The 11,124-nt window shown below is 56.2% G+C and overlaps 1 protein-coding gene across 4 annotated transcripts; it reads left to right on the plus strand.

Annotated features, from left to right (window-relative positions):
- The first annotated feature begins 3,537 nt into the window (after positions 1-3,537).
- On the plus strand, positions 3,538-11,067 carry IGSF8 (immunoglobulin superfamily member 8). 4 transcript variants are annotated; one of them, XM_030936714.1, is made up of 8 exons: positions 3,538-3,568; positions 3,840-4,010; positions 7,172-7,549; positions 8,234-8,695; positions 9,075-9,482; positions 9,712-10,125; positions 10,469-10,599; positions 10,799-11,067. In XM_030936714.1, the coding sequence occupies exons 2-7, from the start codon at positions 3,935-3,937 to the stop codon at positions 10,582-10,584; spliced, it is 1,854 nt and encodes a 617-aa protein (XP_030792574.1). In that variant the 5' UTR covers positions 3,538-3,568; positions 3,840-3,934; the 3' UTR covers positions 10,585-10,599; positions 10,799-11,067. The 4 variants fall into 4 exon arrangements, with proteins under 4 accessions (XP_030792574.1, XP_030792576.1, XP_030792575.1 ...); XM_030936716.1 differs by lacking the exons at positions 3,538-3,568; positions 3,840-4,010 and adding an exon at positions 4,040-4,721; XM_030936715.1 differs by lacking the exons at positions 3,538-3,568; positions 3,840-4,010 and adding an exon at positions 4,040-4,708.
- Positions 11,068-11,124: the final 57 nt, after the last annotated feature.

Genomic DNA, 11,124 nt, shown 5'->3' on the forward strand with positions numbered 1-11,124 from the left:
CCCTTCTGGGAGGGTGGGAAAATATAGCTCATCAGGGCAGTATGGGCCAACGCTTTATAAACACACACAAATCACAGGACATTCCTGTGTGTGATCCTTAGCTCCCCACAAAGCTAGGGTTGGTTGATACACATTTAAAAGAGAGAGAGCTGAGTTCTATGTGTATGCGTGTGCCATTTCTATATGTCTGACTGTCTGATGAGCATATGTGCTTATGGATTTGATATATTTGTCACTTTGTCCCCATGGCAGTATCTGTGTCTACAGCTTGGTATATACTCATGTGTGCTAAGCTCATATTTAACTGTGTCCCTAGTGACATTCGTCTTCAAGCAGCAACATAACAGGAGTTAGAAGCACAGGCTCCACAGTGAGGCGATCCAAGTTTCGAATCCCTGTGTGGACAGTAACTAATCCATTAACCTTGGACAAGTTTCTTAACTTTTCTATGCCTCAGTTTTCTCACAGGGATAATAATAGCACATGAGGATAAATGAGATCACATTTAGTGCCTGACACAGGTCAGCATATGTGAATGGTCCTGTCTTTGAACGTACTCCTCTCTGAGAGCTGTCTCCTTGGTTGTGACTACAGTGTGTCACATATCAGCTGGATTATAAACTGCTTTTGGGCAGAGTGTGGGTCTCAATTATCTTTAACAATACTCATGACACCTCAGTGCCACCTTGGTGCCTTGTCATCTCGAGGTGAAATGAGACCTGTTTCATGTGAAACAGGACCAGTGTCGGATGCAGGCCCATGCCTGGGGTGGTATATGGGGGGCAGGTGGGAAGCTGGTGATGGTATTGACAACACAGCCCAGCCGGGCATCAGAGTCCCTCACGGCCACTACTGCATGCCTGCCCAGGTCTCTCTGCAAACCCAGGCTCCCTCCTCCTTCGTGTCTCAGTCTGGCCTGGAAACTCACTGAAGGGCTTGCTTCCTCCTTTCTCTGCTCACCCCACCCTAGGGCACCAGCCTAGGTGCTGGGAGGCCTGTGTGTGTTTTTAATGGATGAGATGAGTGCTCTCCAATCTACACCATGCATCCTTGTTTTTGCAGCTTGCATTTGCGCATGGCTCTGTGGGGGTGTGTTTCTGGGAGCCGTCTTTCTGTGTGATCCCCGCTCCATTACAGTGGGGACATGTGTCCGAGTGTGTGACGTGCCTCGTGCCTGGGGTTTGTTCTCCTCCCCCAGCTTTCCCAGTTACATAAGCAGCTGAGGGGTCCATCAGGCCTGGGCTGTGGGCTCCCCCTGCTGGCCGCCGCTGGAACCCGCAGTCTGGGGAGGGACCTGCTGAAGACACTGCTCTCTCCTTGGGCCTTATCCCCTTTGGAGGGAGACACCAACCCAGCTCTCAACGCCAGCCTGCCCCCAGCTCCTTCCCCGTCCCAGGCCGCGGGGTAAGAGAGGATATCTCACCTCCCTGAAGACTTCTCTCATCATGCTTATACCGGGGGTTGGTTATGACTTGTTTATGAAATGTATCCCTAACATATAGAACTATGTTCCCTGAGGGCAGGGGAGCAGGCCTGCCTTATTTACCATGGCATCTCCAGTACCCAGTACAAGGCCTGGCCCAATCAATATTTGTTGAATGACTGAGTTTACAGGGTAGAGAGGCTTGGGAGTAGGGACAGTGAGGTGTAGGAAGATTTGGGGCTTTGGGGATAGACAAACCTGGGCTCAAGCCACCCCTTAGCCACTTAAAAACTGTGTGGCCTTGGGCAAGATACTTAACCTGTCTAACCTCAAGTTTCTCTTCTGTTAAATGACACTGCCTTGCAAAATATGCTATAAGGACTAGGACTAATATCCAAAAGGGCCTTCTTGTGTAAGCATTTCATAAATGACATCTGTTATTATTACAATTGGTAATGTCTTTCATCCCTCAAGCATCATGAAGGCATTAAATCCACTCGATAATTAAATCTACTATAAAGGGAGAGACCTGTTCTTCCAAAAGCTTCCCTATGAGTTTCAGTTTTCACATAGCTCAATATGCCTGTGGATGGATTTAAATGATGAGGCTCTGGAGCAACCAGGCTGTGGATATTTCAAAGTGGGAATAAACAGGCACCCTACTGCCCTGTTCATGGGCCAGTGCTGGCAGTCCTGGGAGGTGAGGGCTGAACCTCTGATCTCCCTTCAAGGCCCCAAACATTTGGCCTCAGTTTCTCTGGCTTCTCCAGGGTTCCTCAATGTGGCTTCTACTGGCAACCCCATGAGCGTCTTCTCAGAGTCAGGCACTCTGCCATGCTTGAGGAATACAATGTCAAGGAAGGTCTGGTCTGGCCTGTGCCACTTACCCTCTCTGGGCCTCAGTTTCCTCTTCTGTAAAGGGGGGGGGTGAGTGAGTGGGAGGGAAGAGGGGAGAGGGAGGGTGTTGGAGGGTAGAGGGTGGTAAATGGGCTCTGGTATCACCTCCCACTGACAGCCACTCTGACAGCCTTGGCTTTGCAAACCTGGCCATCTCTTCTCCCCATTTTGGTCTCATCCTTCCTGCCCGTCCCCACTCCCCATCTTTACAGTTCAGGAAGAGACAGAGCACCTGGGAAGGGTGCCTCCTCCATTCTCCCACCTCCAGGGCAAGCCCCACTCTTCCCAGAACAATGTTCATCTCTTCCCACTGTCACTGAACAGAGACTCCTTCACCTAAATGCCAGGTCTAAACTAGGTCTAAATTAAGCCTCTTAGGAAGCAGTTCAAATGATAATTCAAAAACTAAAACAAAATAATCCTTCGTTATCTCCCACTTCGTGTTAGTTTCCTGTGCCAAACACTTTATGTACATTATCTATCATCACAATAACCCTTTGGGTGGTGTGATCAACCTCAATTCAATTTGCAGAGGAGAAAACTGAAGTTGAAGGAGGTTAAACAACTGGGCTAGGATCACCCAACCCAGAAATGACGTCACATGGACGGCCGCCTCTCCTAATCCATTTTTCTTTTGGTTTTGCCCTCTTGAGGGGGTGAAAAACAGGTCTCCAGTGACCTTCTGGATCCTGGAAGCGCCCTTCGGCTCAAACCCTTCGCATTCAGGAAATCCTGGGTTCCGCCAACCCCTACTTCAACAGGGTTTGCAGCGAGGACTATGGCTCAGAGAAAATAACTGAATTCTAAATGCGTGGCCACAGCCAATCCCAGGGCCCCTGCACCCAATTCTCCAGGAAAGGCTGGCAGGTGCGGGGTGGGGTGCGCTCTGTGCGAGGGTGGGTGGGAATTTCGATGCGCCGAGGTGCAATTAGCTCACTCATGCCGGGGTCTCGGGCGGAGCCAGGGCCAGGGGCGGGGCGAGGCCAGGGTCCATGGTGGAGTCAACTTTGGAGGCTGACGTTAGCCCTGGGGGGACGGGGAAGGGGTGGGGCTTGCGACTGGGGCGGGGCCGGGTCCCGGGGCGGAGCCAAGATTGTAGTCCTACTGTAGTCCTGGTGGGGCGGGGCGAGGGAGGGGCCGGAACTGGGGCTGGGCCGAGACCCGGGGCGGAGCCACGGCTGGAGTCTTGCGGGACGGGGCGGGGAGGGGCGGGACCGGGGCGGGGCTGGGACTCGGTGCGAAACAAAGGTGAGTTTCGAGGGGCAGGGCGGGGCCGGGGCCAAGTGCGGAGCAAAGGACTGAGTGTGGGGGCGGGGGTGTGGGGCGGGCCGGGCCAGGGCTGGGTCCGGGGCGGGGCGGGCTTAGACGGGGCGGGGGAAGGGGCGGTGCCGGGGCGGGCCGGGGCTAGAATGGTCTCAGAACTGCCGAGGGCTGGAGGGAAAGCAACGGGAGGGGCAGAGGGAGGGGATTCGGCAGCTCCAGCTCAGCTAGCTCAGCGCACCCACGCCTCGCTGCCCAGCTTCCTGTCCCCCACCTGGGCATGCGCCCCCTACCCCATCGGCCCCCCAGAACCCGCGCCATCCCCCGGAGCCTCCCCACAGCTGGCCGCGCAGGATGGGCGCCCTCAGGCCCACGCTGCTGCCGCCGTCGCCGCTGCTGCTGCTGCTGCTGCTGCTGCTGCTAATGCTAGGTAAGCCAGGCCCCCGTTCCGGTTCCCGGCCCCGCCGGGCAGGTGCCTGCCACCCAGCACCTCCCGAGCATTTCGGGGCTCCTCACATCCTTCTCCGTCAGGGGTATCTCCAGCCTCTCCGGGGTCGGCGGCCAGCTGCGCTTTGTGGCTGCCCGCCGAGCCAGTCTTGGGAAGAGTGCAGGCTCCCCAGCTCGAAGCCAGGGAGTGGGGCACAGGGAGGACCCACTAAAGTGCTGCCCCAGGCACTGCTTGGCCTCCTGGGGCAGGCCCCACTTCTCAGCTAGCATACCCACGTCCTGGGGTCGCTGCACCAAATGCTGCGACTCCTTTCTGCCCCACACTCAGCTCCAGGCCTGGCCTTGGGTGCCCGCCCTGCGTGGGCAGTGCCTGCCCAGCTTCATAATTGCCCTAGAGTTGGCTGGAGGCCCAGAGGCCAGTTCTGCCCACGATCTTTGAAGTAAGTCTCTCCCAATTGCGCTCTACACACTTCATCAACTGGAGGCAGTTCTCTCTCTCACCCCCATCTCCACCCCAGGTTGGGTCCCTCTTTGCCTTTCTTCCTCTCTCCCAAATGGCACTTGGCTCTGCAGCCACCCATCAGTTTTCACACCCGCTTAGTTCCAGCTTCCTTGCCTCAGGAGAAACCAGGTTCCGCGGAGACTGATCCTGGGATCTCAAAGCACCTTGTGCCTGCTGTGGTGGGTGTTCATGGTGGGTTGTTCTGGGCTAATCTTGCATAGATACATGGGGGTAATGACAGTGGAACTGTTTTTGGCCTGAACTGGAAGGCTGCCTGTAGGAGGTGGTCTGGGGAAGAGTATGGCGTGGAGAAGTGAAACTGCCAGTACAGATGTTGATGAGGCTGAAGCCCTTGAAATGAGAGTGAAGCGTGGAGGTGGGGATGGTGACTTCAGAGCTGCTGTCGTCAAGGCAGAGGCTGAAGGTAGCCCCAGCTGCCTGTTTCTAGACCAGGGCTCCACAGTGGCACCAAGCAAAGCCTTCCCCTGCTGCGGGTCCCTGGGCCCTGCAGGGCTAGGATGAGTCCTCTCCTTGGTCCCTGGGCAGGTGGCAGGAGGATGTACAGAGAGGAAGGCTCTGTGGGACCTGGGTTGCCTAGCACTTGGTGTGTTTTCCCCAGTGGGCAGCATGGAGCAGGGAGGAGCCCAGGGAGGTGGGGAAGTGCTGGCCTGTGGTTGAAAAAGGAGCACGCAGACGTCTGAGCACCCACTGCCTGTGGGCACTTACATTCATTTCACAAATGAGGAAATTGAAGTAACTTGCCCCAGAGAGCACATTTAGTGAGTATTGGGGCTAGGATTTGAACACAGATCTGATCCCAAAGCAGGCCTCTTTGCTCTCCCTTTCCTCGCTGCAACTAATACAGAGGAGGGGAGAGAGAGCTGTGTGGCAACTGATTTCCTAAGGCTGTGGAGGTGACTTTCCCATAGGGATCTCCAAGCATCAGCAGTTGTGGAGCCAGGAAGATGGGAGGGGGCCTTCTGAGCAGTCTGCCCCGAGGCAGTCGGGGAAGGTGTCAGCCTGGCCGTCTCCACCATCACCCTGATTATGAAACTTGCCTGGCCTGGGGCAAGGCTCTCCTGAGTCACATACGCACTCATGCACGGTCAGAGCTGGAGCTCTTAGTTCTCCTCCAGTGTGGAAACCGAGGCCTAGGACAGAAAGAGACTGGATCCCAGGCCACACAGCTGGGCATGGGGATGGTGCTGGAATCCCACTTCCTGACTGACAGCCTGTGCCTTTAACAACAGACCATGAGTTCTCCCTGTGACTCAGCCAGAGGATAAAGGAAGGGGCTAGGAGCCCAGCAGCAGGGGTGGGGAAGTTCAGAGGAGCCGTTCTAGAGAAGCTGGAGGGTAGAGTTTGACCACAGACTCCTGGGCATTTTCCTCTAGCTTCTGCAGAACGTCCATGGTATCCCCCTGGGAGGCCTAAAAGTGACACTCTGGTTGGTGAGGTCAGTCCCTTCAGGCCTGGCCTTGGAGTTTCCCCATTTTCCTCCCTGGTTTTGCCCCTCTGGAGGAGTATATGGAAGCCATCTAGGGACAGCAGGATCTTGGCTAAGATATTATACTTTTCCTGCCTTACCTTTCTCATCTGTAAAATGGGGAGGGGGGAGGGGTAGCCTAGCCCTTTTTACATTCTGAGGTTCTGTGATTTTATCTAGAGGGAGCTATGGAAGGAGAGAAGGGAGGAGCTAAGCCCTCTAAGTCTGCCAGGAGTATCTGCTGGGGTGGAGTTGGGCATAGGGGTGGAGTAGGGTGAAGAAGAGAGGTTTGGCCTTTCTGAAGGGAGAGAGATGAGAAGGGGCAGCTGGGGATTTAATGCCTCCCTACAGAAAGAGAGCCATATATGTAAATGAATGCATACCATATGCAAATGAAGGCTTTGTTAAGGAACTGGGGCAGGCGCCTTGTGTGTCTGCTGGGCTAGCCAGGAAGGTTGGCAGGCACTGGAGGAGGGGACCTTCTGCCCCCAATGGCGAGGGCAGAGCCTGGATCTTGCCCCAGAAGCCCCAGCTGCCTGGGCAGCCCTGTGGGGTGAGAGAAGCAGTGAGCTCATGGCGCAGCTGGAGAGGGGAGGGCATTGTGTGGTGAGAACTGACTGGGCCTGTGCCCTTTCCAGCTAGGGTCACTGGCTCTATTGTCTGGTCCAGGTGACACAGCTGAGCCAACTAGCACTTCTGAGCAAGACTCCCAGCTCCCCTCAAGCAAAGGAGAGGGACATGTAGTCTCAGAATTCCCCAGCCAGAAGACTCCCCTGGCCAGGCACTGAGGAAGGAATGGCAGACATGGAGGTGGGTGAGTGGCAGGGACAGATCAAGGTTTAGCTGGAACCAAAGCCTGGTTAGGTCAGGAATCAGATGTACTCCTTTCTGACTTCAGGTGCTCTGCTTCTAGTCCACCAGAAATGGGATGCATCTAGGTGCCAAGGCAATCCTGGGCCCGTGCCACCTTCTTGAGATCCAGGTGTCTTATATCACAGCATCCCTTTCCTTTTCTCAGAACAGGGTCCAAGCTGTGGACCATCTTCCCCAGGCGTCCTTTCCTTTTGTAGGCGGAGATCAAGAATGGTGCTTGTGGTGGCAGAGGGCATGGAAAGGGGAACCAGGCATCTCCAACTCCTTCTGCCTTTCCCTACAGGAATGGGATGCTGGGCCCGGGAGGTGCTGGTCCCCGAGGGGCCCTTGTACCGCGTGACTGGAACAGCTGTCTCCATCTCCTGCAATGTGACTGGCTACGAGGGCCCTGCCCAGCAGAACTTTGAGTGGTTCCTGTATAGGCCTGAGGCCCCAGATACTGCACTGGGCATTGTCAGTACCAAGGATACCCAGTTCTCTTATGCTATCTTCAAGTCCCGAGTGGTGGCGGGTGAGGTGCAGGTGCAGCGCCTACAAGGTGATGCCGTGGTGCTCAAGATTGCCCGCCTGCAGGCCCAGGATGCTGGCATTTATGAGTGCCACACCCCCTCCACTGATACCCGCTACCTGGGCAGCTACAGCGGCAAGGTGGAGCTGAGAGGTACTGGGCCCTGGGATGGGGTGGGGCCACACACCCTCTCAAGGCAGAAAGTCAAGGCCACAAGTGACCTATCTAACTGCCCCTTAGGTTTTGTAGCCAAGGAACTTGAGGCCCAAAGAGGTTAAGTGACTTACACAAAGTCGCCCAATGACTCAGTGACTGATGTGGGACTCAAACCCAGATTTCCTCACCCAAGCCAGTGCTCATCTTATCATATCTAGACCCCTCCTGGGAGAAGAAGGGTCCTTAAGTTGTCCATTCCCCTTTCCATTCCCAAGAACAAGGAAGACTGTTGGGCTGAATAGATTCTACTCCTGGACAGTACAGGACCCAGATCTGGCAAAGAGAGTAGAGTTAGGGAAGGAATGACACCATGTGACATTCTCATGAAGTTTCTTTGTGTTCTGAGAAGGAAGACAGAACCACTTTTCTCAGTATTCAGTCTCAAACATAAAGGTGAGTAGGTGATGGGCTGGTTCTATGAAATTCAACAAGTATTTATTGAGCGCCTGTGCTGTGCCCAGTACTGCACTTGGCACCACTGAGTTACAGAAGAAATAATACAACATGGGATCTTTGCCCTCTGAGAGCTCACAGTCTATTTAGGGAGATAGGCTGTACACAGGAAACAGTAACAAAGGCTGCCAGCTCCCAGCCCTCCCTCACTCCAGCTGTTCTCTCCAGTTCTTCCAGATGCCCTCCAGGTGTCTGCTGCCCCCCCAGGGCCCCGAGGCCGCCAGGCCCCAACCTCACCCCCACGCCTGATGGTGCATGAGGGGCAGGAGCTGGCACTGGGCTGCCTGGCGAGGACAAGCACACAGAAGCACACACACCTGGCTGTGTCCTTTGGGCGATCTGTGCCTGAGGCACCAGTTGGGCGAACAACTCTGCAGGAAGTCGTGGGAATCCGGTCAGACTTGGCCGTGGAGGCCGGAGCTCCCTATGCTGAGCGACTGGCTGCAGGAGAGCTTCGTCTGGGCAAGGAAGGGACCGATCGGTACCGCATGGTAGTAGGGGGTGCCCAGGCAGCGGACGCAGGCACCTACCACTGCACTGCCGCTGAGTGGATTCAGGATCCTGATGGCAGCTGGGCCCAGATCGCAGAGAAAAGGGCTGTCCTGGCCCACGTGGACGTGCAGACACTGTGTAAGTACCACTTATACATCCCACTGTGGGAGCTGGGAGGGACAGTATCCTGGTGGGCACTGTGGCCACAGGGGGTACCAGATAGCTATCATCTGACGCCAAGGAACTCATCTTCCACAGAGTGAGCAGCCTTGTTAGCATTTCTTCCCCCTCTGCCCTTGATGGGTTTTCTCTGCTCAGAAATTGGGTATAGAGATAGGAGGCCCATGGCTGAGGGGTGAGATTCAAGCCCCCAAGTAGAAAGATGATCATACCCAGTGAGGGGCAGACAGGAGGTTTTGAAGTTGCTGCTGTCAAGGAGGAAACAGAAAGTTGGGAATCAGGTGCCTCTGTGTCCCCTCCTGCCTCCATGACACCTCTTCCCCTTCCTGTGTTTCAGCCAGCCAGCTGGCAGTAACAGTGGGGCCTGGTGAACGTCGGATCGGCCCAGGGGAGCCCTTGGAACTGCTGTGCAATGTGTCAGGGGCACTTCCCCCAGCAGGCCGTCATGCTGCATATTCTGTAGGTTGGGAGATGGCACCTGCGGGGGCACCTGGGCCTGGCCGCCTGGTAGCCCAGCTGGACACAGAGGGTGTGGGCAGCCTGGGCCCTGGCTATGAGGGCCGACACATTGCCATGGAGAAGGTGGCATCCAGAACATACCGGCTACGGCTAGAGGCTGCCAGGCCTGGTGATGCGGGCACCTACCGCTGCCTCGCCAAAGCCTATGTTCGGGGGTCTGGGACCCGGCTTCGTGAAGCAGCCAGTGCCCGTTCCCGGCCTCTCCCTGTGCACGTGCGGGAGGAAGGTGAGAGGGGGCTGGGCCCTGGACAGGGTTTGAGAATTGTCAACCCCTTTTCCTTCTGTTTCCACGTCCCCCTCCCTCTCCATCAGCTGCTTGCATGCCACAGCCTCACGCTCTTCTTCTACCAATATTGTGGGAATACCCTGAGTTTCCTGCAGCGGTGCTTGGCAGCAGCTCTAACCCCATGCTCCCTGGCCCTGCACCCTCTGACCCCATGTCCTTTGTTCTGCAGGCGTGGTGCTGGAGGCTGTGGCGTGGCTAGCAGGAGGCACAGTGTACCGGGGGGAGACTGCCTCCCTGCTGTGCAACATCTCTGTGCGGGGTGGCCCCCCAGGACTGCGGCTGGCCGCCAGCTGGTGGGTGGAGCGACCAGAGGATGGAGAGCTCAGCTCTCTCCCTGCCCAGCTGGTGGGTGGCGTGGGCCAGGATGGTGTGGCAGAGCTGGGAGTCCGGCCCGGAGGAGGCCCTGTCAGCGTAGAGCTGGTGGCGCCCCGAAGCCATCGGCTGAGACTGCACAGCTTGGGGCCCGAGGATGAAGGTGTGTACCACTGTGCCCCCAGCGCCTGGGTGCAGCATGCCGACTACAGCTGGTACCAGGCGGGCAGTGCCCGCTCAGGGCCTGTTACAGTCTACCCCTACATGCATGGTAAGTGACACCCCCTCCACCCTCTTCACTCTGCCTTCCTCCCGGCCCCTGCTGCTGGCCTTCCCTTCCCATCTTCTCACCCTCCTGCTACTATTTCTCTCCTCCACCTCCTGTCACATGAAGTCTCAAAAAATCCAACTTCCAGCCCTGCAGTGCCCACCTGCATGGGGTCCTCTGTGGTTGATGCTGACTTGCATGCTGAGGGGGCAGGCTGTGGGCAGGGATAGGGGTGCCTGTGAATGGTGAAGGTGGGTTCAGAGAACTTGATGGGGAAAGTGTAGAGGCAAGTGTGATGGTGGAGGATGATGGCATCCTCTCTGAACAGTCATACTCTCTCCCCCAGCCCTGGACACCCTGTTTGTGCCTCTGCTGGTGGGTACAGGGGTGGCCTTAGTCACTGGTGCCACTGTCCTTGGTACCATCACTTGCTGCTTCATGAAGAGGCTTCGAAAACGGTGATCTCTTACTCCCCAGGTGAGGGAAAAGAATCCCCCAACCTTGTTTTCACTGGGCTTCCCACCACCAAGTCCTGAACCAAGCTGCTCCCTCCCAGGCCCCACCTGGAGGAGGAGTAGGCAGCTCAGATCCACAGGGCCCCGTTAAGGGGTGGAGGCCACGAGGGAGCCCCACGCAGGGCCCTCTGTCCTTAGCCCACACTGGGTGCCCTTTTCAGGTCTTGCAGGTGTCGACGGTCTTCCGGCCCAGCTCCAAGCCCTCCTCTGGTTGCCTGGACACCCTCTCCCTCTGTCCACTCTTCCTTTAATTTATTTGACTTCCCACTACCCAGAATGGGAGACATGCCTCCCCTTCCCCATTCCTTCCCTCTCAAGCCCCTCCCTCTGGCCTTCTGTTCTTGGTCTCACAGGGATCCTGTAGGGAGGCCATTCCCTGTCCTGGAATTAGTTTTTCTAAAATGTGAATAAACTGGTTTTATAAAAAGCAGGCTTGGCTGTGTCTTCCCTACCATGAGACTGTAAAAGGCTCAGGGTGCATAGTAGG

The sequence above is a fragment of the Rhinopithecus roxellana genome, chromosome 8, assembly GCF_007565055.1.
Source record: "Rhinopithecus roxellana isolate Shanxi Qingling chromosome 8, ASM756505v1, whole genome shotgun sequence".
Classification (NCBI taxonomy): domain Eukaryota; kingdom Metazoa; phylum Chordata; class Mammalia; order Primates; family Cercopithecidae; genus Rhinopithecus; species Rhinopithecus roxellana.

Bases quoted from the DNA above. Each gene is read 5' to 3' on its own strand.
- IGSF8 (XM_010360771.2), top strand. From the start codon at position 4,830: ATGGCGTGGAGAAGTGAAACTGCCAGTACAGATGTTGATGAGGCTGAA. The intron at 4,954-7,171 runs GTAGCCCCAGCT...CTTTCCCTACAG, and splicing joins CGTCAAGGCAGAGGCTGAAG to GAATGGGATGCTGGGCCCGG. The intron at 10,126-10,468 runs GTAAGTGACACC...TCTCTCCCCCAG, and splicing joins AGTCTACCCCTACATGCATG to CCCTGGACACCCTGTTTGTG.